Source organism: Nanorana parkeri, unplaced genomic scaffold, assembly GCF_000935625.1.
Source record: "Nanorana parkeri isolate BGI_ZX_2015 unplaced genomic scaffold, ASM93562v1 scaffold2529, whole genome shotgun sequence".
Classification (NCBI taxonomy): Eukaryota; Metazoa; Chordata; class Amphibia; order Anura; family Dicroglossidae; genus Nanorana; species Nanorana parkeri.
Genome location: NW_017308797.1, coordinates 70,907 through 81,395, shown reverse-complemented (window position 1 = coordinate 81,395; position 10,489 = coordinate 70,907). Strand labels below are relative to the sequence as shown.

Here is a 10,489-nt window from a genome sequence, read left to right as displayed (position 1 = left end):
GAGACATCCTGACACCTTATAGGAACCTGACACACACAATGATACAGTCACCATCCAGACACATCCCTTGTCTGTTCCTGGATCATGTCCCAGAATTCCCGGCACCGCTCACCTCTCCTGTCAGCAGCTCAATGATCTTCTGGGTGACTTCTAGGACCTTCTGGTCTCTGCTTATCTCAGGTGTCGGGGAATGACCTGAAGGCACCATGATGGGTGATGTCCCTTGAGGACGGCTAGTGAGTGTGAATGGCTCACCGGATATTTTCCTCACTACTGTATGATCCTGTGTAGAGATACATGTGCAGTCAGCTTTGTTTCTCATTACAATAATAGGAGTGATGGCCAGCAACATTCCCAGAATCCTCCTCACCTCTCCGGTCAGCAGGTAGATGATCTCCAGGGTGAGGTCTATTAACGTCTCAGTCATGTGATTCCAGTTCTTCTCCATGTTTATTGATGTGGTCATGTGATCTGTACTGGACTCTCCTCTCTGTAGATGGATAATAACATGAGAATGATCTGGACTGTCCCGGGATGAATAATGTTTGCACACAGGGCCGTAGCTAGGGCGAGGCAACTGAGGCGAGTACCTCGGGTGCAGGTGCGAGGGGGGCGCAGCCAAAGGCTCTGTGTGGCGGCACAGCCTGCAGCTTCTCTTCTGGATCCCCGCTGCTCTCCCCCGCCTGTATGGACAGAGGCAGCGGGGATCTGAGGAGAAGTGAAGCGCTGAAGCCAGTGGGGGGTGTTGGAGGGAGCTGTCAGTTTAGGATGGCTGAGCGGAGAGAGGCAGCTTCACTTCTCTTCGGATCCCCGCTGCCTCTGCCCATACAGTCGGGTGGAGAGCAGCGGGGATCTCAGAGGAAGCTGCAGGCCGTGCAGCCCCTCTGTGCGTGGCCGAACGGCAGAGCAAACATTGGAGCCATCAGCTGATCACTCCGGTGTTTGTAAATAACTGGGACACATAGTACTATGTGTCCCCAGTTATGAATGAACAGGAAGTGCTTTACATCACTTCCTGTTCATTCATGACTTTCTGAATGGGTACTAGCACTCAGTACAGAGGCACTGTCTGCACAGAGTTCCTCCAGAGTTCTCACACCTCAGGCGGCTTCTTATACTTTATTAGAGTCACTGACAGGAAACTGGAGACTCTCCTTAAAGGGAGTGTAAGGAGTTAAAGGGAGTGTACAGTAAACCTCACCAACGAACTTCTCCATTCTGGTCCCTTTGGGTCTGTTCAAAACAACATTGGAAGCGTTTTGTTATATCTGATAATTATATTCATAGCTCCCAACGGTCCCTCATTTGGATCCAAATTCCTCTTTTTGCTCCGATTCCAAATGATGGACTTTATATTTAGGATCGGGGCTTTTTTTTGTGGTGGTGCGCACCGGTACGCAGCAGGGGGAGCATGTGCCCCGGGCGCTGCTGGCAGGGCCAGTGACACATCCATGGGGGGAAACCTAATATGACCCTGCACTCTTTAAACACATCCACCTCAGACCCTGCTAAGACCACACCTAGCCCTGGAGAGGCCGCACGTGGCCCCGGGTGGGACCACACAATGCCCTACTGAGGCTGCACACAGCCCTGATGAGACTGAAAGTAGCCCTGGAGAGACCGCACATCGCTCTGGTAAGACCCTGCACATCCTCCTGAGACCCCACACAGCCCTGGTGAGACCACAAACAGCCCTAGTAGGACCCCCCACAGCCCTCTCAAGACCCCACACAGCACACCTGGGACCCCGCACAGACCTCATAAAACTCTGGAAATGTCAGGCCGCCACCCCAGAGCAACACAGGATATGTAGCTTCATATTATTCTACATTGCTGTATAATGCATTGCTGGGATTTGTAGTCCTCTATAGCTGGTGGTATTCTATAGAGGACTACAAATCCCAGCAATACATTATATAGCAATGCAGAATACCACCAGCTATAGAGAGACTACAAATCCCAGCAATACATTATACAGCAATGCAGAATACCACCAGCTAGAGAGGACTACTAATCTCAGAAATACAATATACAGCAATGCAGAATACCACCTGCTATAGAGGACTACAACTCCCAGCAATACATTATATAGCAATGCAGAATAATACCATCAGCTATAGAGAGACTACAAATCCCAGCAATACAATATACAGCAATGCAGAATACCGCCAGCTACAGAGGACTACAAATCTCAGCAATACATTACACAGCAATGCAGAATACCACCAGCTATAGAGGACTACAAATCTCAGCAATACATTACACAGCAATGCAGAATACCACCAGCTATAGAGGACTACAAATCCCAGCAATACATTATACAGCAATGCAGAATACCACCAGCTAGAGAGGACTACAAATCCCAGCAATACATTATACAGCAATGCAGAATACAACCAGCTATAGAGGACTACAAATCCCAGCAATACATTATACAGCAATGCAGAATACCACCAGCTATAGAGGACTACAAATCCCAGCAATACATAATGCAGTAATGCAGACCACCACCAGCTATAGAGGGTCTCAGGAGGGCTGTAGAGGGTGTACGGGGTCTCAGGTGGGTCTTGATAGTGAAAACGGAAGAAAAGGACACACATGACATGCGTAGCTATAACACAATATCTTATTACCGTCTCTGCTGCCAGATACACCAATGCTTCCTCCCTAATTCCTCCCAACTCCCAGAACTTCCTATGTGACAATGCTTCCTGGGTGTGCCCCACATCACTTCCTGTCTCATCTTACATCACTTCCTGCATTAGTTGCACTAAGAAAAAGTAAGATCAGCTCCTTGTGGAGAATGTATATACTGCAGCCTACATTATGCAGCACATCTTCCCATGATGTTGACATTTATGATTACACACCGCGACTATTCCGCCAGGTCAAGTCCGGACAATGAAAAAAAAATCATGAAGAACAAGAACATGTAGAGCGTCTGGCTCGCCACGAATGATCATAGATTGTAGGACTGGCTCACCATGAATGATCATAGATTGTAGGACTGGCTCACCAGGAATGATCATAGATGGTAGGACTGGCTCACCATGAATGATCATAGATTGTAGGACTGGCTCACCATGAATGGTCATAGATGGTAGGACTGGCTCACCATGAATGATCATAGATTGTAGGACTAGCTCACCATGAATGATCATAGATTGTAGGACTGGCTCACCATGAATGATCATAGATGGTAGGACTGGCTCACCATGAATGATCATAGATTGTAGGACTGGCTCATCATGAATGATTATAAATTGTAGGACTGGCTCACCATGAATGATCATAGATTGTAGGACTGGCTCACCATGAATGATCATAGATGGGAGGACTGGCTCACCATGAATGATCATAGATGGGAGGACTGGCTCACCATGAATGATCATAGATGGGAGGACTGGCTCACCATGAATGATCATAGATGGGAGGACTGGCTCACCATGAATGATCATAGATGGGAGGACTGGCTCACCATGAATGATCATAGATGGGAGGACTGGCTCACCATGAATGATCATAGATGGGAGGACTGGCTCACCATGAATGATCATAGATGGGAGGACTGGCTCACCATGAATGATCATAGATGGGAGGACTGGCTCACCATGAATGATCATAGATGGGAGGACTGGCTCACCATGAATGATCATAGATGGGAGGACTGGCTCACCATGAATGATCATAGATGGGAGGACTGGCTCACCATGAATGATCATAGATGGGAGGACTGGCTCACCATGAATGATCATAGATGGGAGGACTGGCTCACCATGAATGATCATAGATGGGAGGACTGGCTCACCATGAATGATCATAGATGGGAGGACTGGCTCACCATGAATGATCATAGATGGGAGGACTGGCTCACCATGAATGATCATAGATGGGAGGACTGGCTCACCATGAATGATCATAGATGGGAGGACTGGCTCACCATGAATGATCATAGATGGGAGGACTGGCTCACCATGAATGATCATAGATGGGAGGACTGGCTCACCATGAATGATCATAGATGGGAGGACTGGCTCACCATGAATGATCATAGATGGGAGGACTGGCTCACCATGAATGATCATAGATGGGAGGACTGGCTCACCATGAATGATCATAGATGGGAGGACTGGCTCACCATGAATGATCATAGATGGGAGGACTGGCTCACCATGAATGATCATAGATGGGAGGACTGGCTCACCATGAATGATCATAGATGGGAGGACTGGCTCACCATGAATGATCATAGATGGGAGGACTGGCTCACCATGAATGATCATAGATGGGAGGACTGGCTCACCATGAATGATCATAGATGGGAGGACTGGCTCACCATGAATGACCATAGATGGTAGGACTGGCTCCCTCGATTAAAAGAGTCTGTAAGTCAGCCACATTGACATATCGATTGTCGGGTTATTGCCCACTCACACTGGCTATGGACCATCTTGATGTTCCCCCAGCTTGCAAAGTGTCACATTTTCTTTGTCGGCCAATCCCCCACACCTACCTGTGTTACCTGATGCCCGTCACGTCACTGTCCTAAATGTTGCCCCCATCTACACCCCACTGGGGTTCTTGGTTTCAACATTTCCAGGAAGAGGATAAGACTTCATGTTTTGGGCTAACTCATAAATTAAGTATGGCCACCTCAAGGAAAGAATTTCAGATTGCTTCACCCCATTGGTAGTTGCCCCCCATTAGGCTTCACCAAATTCCTTCTGGGAACTGTGCTATGTGTTGGAGATGCCAATGTGAGATAGACACCATGACTCATGTATGGTGGAGCTGCCCTTTACTCAAGACTTTTGGAAAATGGTATCACTGATAGCCCAGCAGAACGACATGTATTAATCATTTGGAAATCGGTGGCATCCATGGATCTTATTGGTGGACACCGAAGAGTTTCAACCTCTCTCAGCTGACATAAATTAAGTATGGCCACCTCAACATAAGGAAGGCATTTCAGATTGCTTCACCCCATTGGTATGTGTCCCCCTATAGGCTTCACCAAATGTCTTCTGGGAACTGTGCTATGTGTTGGAGATGCCAGTGTGAGCTAGGCACCATGACTCATGTATGGTGGACCTGCCCTTTAATCATGACTTATCTCTTTCTTCTCTTTCCCTTCCTACTTGGCTACCATTGTATTACCGGGCCACCAATCTCCCTCGTGTATCCGACAGACCCGGCTCCACGTCTTGATATGTTTGGTCCATCTGTGGTCTAGCAGAGACCTGTTGACCTTTGGCCTCCGGTCTTTGGTGATGCTCTGAGTCGAGCAGGTGAGGGAAGGTTTGGTACTAGGTCATAGGAAACGATAATGACGTACATATGGGCGTGTCTAGACATGTGCAATTCGTTTCGGAAATATTTGTTATTCGGACATTCGGATATATCGGCCAATCAGGAAGCCGGACGTTAGGTAATGACTCTCCCCTTGTGATTGGCTGGGAAGCCGGCTCCGTGCTATTTGGCCGGCTCAGCTGTGTACGGGTGTATGAGTTTTCTCGAGCGTCAAGAGCTGGCCAAACAGCATGGAGCCAGCTTTCTGGCCAATCAGCATAGAGCCGGCTTCCTGGCCAATCAGGAAGCTGGGCGGCGGGTCACACAATCGAGGCAACAGACAAGCAGAAGTGGAAGAAATCACCCACTCGACTCATACTGCGATACGTGTGCACTCTCCTCTCATCTTATACTGGGTTAGAGGGCGTGCTTGGCAGGAAAGCACCCGCCTCCCCGATTGACCAGGAAGTTGGCTCCATGCTGATTGGCCAGGTAACCAGCTTCCCGGCCAAAGAGCATGGAGCCAGCTTGCCGGCCAATCCAGAAGCCGGGCGGCAGGGAATGACAAACCACCCGGCTTCCCGATTGCCCTGGAAGCCGGCTCCATGTTAGCGGAAGCACCGGTACTGGTACTCTGTATCGGCGAGTACCGAAAGATAAATATCAGAATAAATATCAAATATTGTTCTTGTAACCGAAAAAAATCAGGATCGTTGCATCCCTAATTTTAACCAATTTAGTATCTTTCTTCACCAGTTGTGCGAATTTGTTTGGTGCACAGCAAGGTTTTTATTTATTTACTCCTAGAGTAACATTTCCACACTCTGAAGACAAAAAAAATAAATCATATTCATCCATATTAAATCTTTTATTTTTAGTACGTGTGCGTATCTAAGAAGGTCTCCTTTATAAATTAAACTTTTCCCACACTCAAAAGGGAGAAAAAGTTTGCTCACCTGCGTGAATTCTCTGGTGTCTGAGAAGGTTACCTTTGTCAGTAAAACCTTTCCCACACTCTGAACATGAAAATGGACGCTCACCTGTGTGAATTTTTTGATGTCTGAGAAGTTTTGCTTTCTCTCGGAAACACTTCCCACACTCTGAACAGGAAAAAGGACGTTCACCTGTGTGAATTCTCTGGTGTATAGTAAGGTCCCCTTTCTGAGCGAAACCTTTCCCACACTCTGAACAAGAAAAAGGACGTTCACCTGTGTGACTTCTCTGGTGCCGAAGAAGTTTTCCTTTGTCAGTGAAACATTTCCTGCACACTGAACACGAATAAGGCCGCTCGCCTGTATGAATTCTTTGGTGTCTAAGAAGGTTTCCTTTTTCATTGAAACATTTCCCGCAGTCTGAACAGGAAAAAGAAGGCTCGTGTGTGTGAATTCTCTGGTGTCTAAAAAGTTTTCCTTGGTGAGTGAAACTTTTCCCGCACTCTAAACAGGAAAAAGGACGTTCACTTGTGTGGATAATCTGGTGTCGAAGAAGTAATCTATTCTCAGTGAAACATTTCCCACACTCTGAACAAGAAAAAGGACGTTCACCAGTGTGAATTCTTTGGTGTATAATTAGGTCCCATTTCTGAGAAAAACTTTTCCCACACTCTGAACAGGAAAAAGGACGCTCACCTGTGTGTATTCTCTGGTGTCTATGAAGTTTTGCTTTGTTATTGAAACCTTTCCCACACTCTGAACAGGAAAAATGATGTTCTCCTGTTTGAATATTCTGGTGCCTAGGGAATGCTCTGTTTTCAGTAAAAGATTTCCCGCACTCCAAAAATGACAATGAATGGTCTACGTTTTGTACTCTTTCGTGGCTCACAGAAGATTCCTTCGGAATAGATGGATCTGTTGATCTCTCCACATTGTGAGGTTTTAGATGGATATCTGAAGTCATGTGATGCGAATGATCAGAAGGTTCCTCGGGATTGGAGGGATCCATCGATCTTCCCAAATAGTAATTTCTGTGATGTAGGTTGTGACTCGAGGGATTTGTTCCCGGAGAATATTGAGCGGATCTGTTATCTTCCGTAGAATCTGGAGATGGAATAAGATCTCCCTCTGAGGTGTTCATATTCCGCACACAGCGTCCATCTGTTGGAGAGCAACATGTCAATCAATGTGATCAGAAGTCTTCATGTCTGTATATAGGAGTCATATATGCTGGTGAGGAACACGACAGGATCTCAGATCTCCGGCCCGGGATTGGAAGTAATCATAATATAATGAGGAATGGAGATGGACCTTCATGTGGTGTACAGTATCTCCTCCTCATTTGTTGGTCACATGACGCTATATTGGGGAATGGAGATGGACCTTCATATGGTGTACAGTATCTCCTCCTCATTTGTTGGTCACATGACGCTATATTGGGGAATGGAGATGGACCTTCATATGGTGTACAGTATCTCCTCCTCATTTGTTGGTCACATGACGCTATATTGGGGAATGGAGATGGACCTTCATATGGTGTACAGTATCTCCTCCTCATTTGTTGGTCACATGACGTTATATTGAGGAATGGAGATGGACCTTCATATGGTGTACAGTATCTCCTCCTCATTTGTTGGTCACATGACGTTATATTGGGGAATGGAGATGGACCTTCATATGGTGTACAGTATCTCCTCCTCATTTGGTGAAAACATTGGGTGGTAAATTCAAAAATGACATTCTTTTGGCAAGGACTGGAGATCTACCATATCGGCTGCAATACCATCATTACCAAAAGGTTGTGGTTGTGGAGCAGATACATCGATGATGTTCTTCTTGTCAACAAGATTTCTAATTCTGTTTCTAACTGAAAGAATTTACTTTCTTTCTCTTCAATCAGGCCGGCACAGAGTGTTGCATTTTTAGAGGAGAATTCTGCCCAGCTTTATATGGGTTTCTGCATTCATATGGATCAACTGCGGGTTTATCATTTTTTGGGAGGGTGAAGTCAATGGACATTTGTAAATATATACGTAATACTCATCGAAGGAAAAATTAAAATGTGACCTGTTTCAGCATTTAGTGTTTATGACTTACTTGTGTCGATATGTAGAGAAGATTCCTCCTGGTTACTCTTCATATTCATCTCCCCCTCCTCCATAGACTGCTGAGCTCCACTCACCAACGTCTCTTCTTCTTCCTCTTTCACCTCAATTTTGAAGTCTTTCAGATCTTCATCCTAAAACCCCAAAGATAATAATATAGATTTATAAAAAATAAAAAAAATACATAGAAGAATGTCATCTCTTAGAATATTGTTTTAAGACCACATGCTGAGTCCCACATACCTGATCATGGTGGGGGACGGTGAGATGTTCCTGTGTGGGATCCCGGGAATACAGAGGACGGGGACATCTCTCTGGTGGGTTCCTCTTACTGGATCCATCTGTAGGAAACACACACACTGACTGAATACATTGTTTCTATGTGTGTATCAGATGATGGGGGATCTAGGTGGACCCTCTGTACTGCTCTCTCCTCTTACCCGGTGATGTGAGGGGCGGCTCATTCTCCATCACCACGTCCTTGTAGAGATCCCGGTGTTCTTCTAGATACTCCCACTCCTCCATGGAGAGATAGACAGAGACATCCTGACACCTTATAGGAACCTGACACACACAATGATACAGTCACCACCCAGACACACCCCTTGTCTGTTCCTGGATCATGTCCCAGAATTCCCGGCACCGCTCACCTCTCCTGTCAGCAGATAAATGATCTTCTGGGTGACTTCTAGGATCTTCTTGGCTCTCTTTTCCTCTGTGGTCGGGCGGTGGGGTGGAGGCTCTGTGATGGGTGATGTCCCGTGAAGGAAGCTGTTGGGTGTTAATGGCTCACCGGACATTTTCTTCACCACTTTATGTTCCTGTGTAAAATTTTAAAAAGTAAATGATCTCTTCAGATTTCCCCAAATCCTCCGACCTGCTCAGTAAGGATTAGCAGAGATGTGTTTTACATTCATGTAAGTCTAATTTAATGAGACACCATAGATCCCCCCCCTCCCCCCTCCTCAATCCTCCTCACCTCTCTGGTCAGATCTGTGTTTTATTAATAGAGATAGGAGTGATGTCATGTGACCTCCCAGAATCCTCCTCACCTCTCCGGTCAGCAGGTAGATGATCTCCAGGGTGAGGTCTAGTATCCTCTCAGTCATGTGATTCCGGTTCTTCTCCATGTTTACTGATGTGGTCATGTGATCTATACCGGACTCTCCTCTCTGTAGACGGATAATAACATGAGAATGATCTGGACTGTCCCGGGATGAATAATGTCTACACAGAGTTCCTCCAGAGTCCTCACACCTCCTACGGCTTCTTATACCATATTAGAGTCACTGACAGGAGTGTACAGCAAACCCCACCAATGAACTTCTCTTATCTGGCCCCTGGGGGTCTGTTGAATATACCATTGAAAGCGAAAGAATGCTGTGGAGGGTCTCAGAAGAGCTGTGCGGGGTCTCAGGAGGGCTGTGAAAGGGTTTCATGAGGACTATGCGGGGTCTCAGGAAGGCAGTGCAGGGTCTCAGGAGGGCTGTGCGGGGTCTCAGGAGGGCAGTGCGGGGTCTCAGGAGGGCAGTGCGGGGTCTCATGAGAGCTGTGCGGGGTCTCATGAGAGCTGTGCGGGGTCTCAGGAGTTGGGGGGAGTGGGGGGTCTCAGGAGGGCTGTGCGGGGTCTCATGAGAGCTGTGCGGGGTCTCAGGAGGGCTGTGCGGGGTCTCAGGAGGGCAGTGCGGGGTCTCAGGAGGGCAGTGCGGGGTCTCATGAGAGCTGTGCGGGGTCTCATGAGAGCTGTGCGGGGTCTCAGGAGGGCTGTGGAGGATCTCAGGTAGGGTTGCCACCTGTCCGGGATTCACCCGGACTGTCCGGGTTTTGAATGCTGTGTCCGGGTTTCATGGCAGCTGAAACCCGGACACAAGATGTCAGGCAGGCAGGGGCAACCAAAATTAAGATAGGGGCTACTGGCTCCCCTTCCAATGAAAATAGTCACAACGGTGATATTTACATATTAATGGCTGGCGCTATTTACATATGAATAGACCGCGACTCATTCTCCCCCCAAAAAATTCAGTGCGTCGTGAGAGTGTTTGGGTTTTGCTGGAAGAAAAGGTGGCAACCCTAATCTCAGGAGAGCTGTGCGGGGTCTCAGGTGGGCTGCGCGTGGTCTCAGGTGGGCTGTGCTGGGTCTCCTAAGGGCTGTGCGGGGTCTCC

General features: G+C 47.3%; 1 protein-coding gene across 1 annotated transcript in view; it reads right to left on the bottom strand.

Annotated features, from left to right (window-relative positions):
• Positions 1 to 5,153: 5,153 nt before the first annotated feature.
• The window catches only part of LOC108801852 (zinc finger protein 850-like), a 50,792-nt gene continuing 45,456 nt past the window's right edge, over positions 5,154 to 10,489 (bottom strand). Inside the window, exons 7-8 of the mRNA XM_018573766.1 lie at positions 6,246 to 6,809; positions 5,154 to 5,275 (exon numbers count right to left, since the gene is read on the bottom strand). Of these exons, the coding sequence (XP_018429268.1) occupies positions 5,154 to 5,275; positions 6,246 to 6,809 (686 nt within the window). The remainder of the gene's footprint in view (positions 5,276 to 6,245; positions 6,810 to 10,489) is intronic.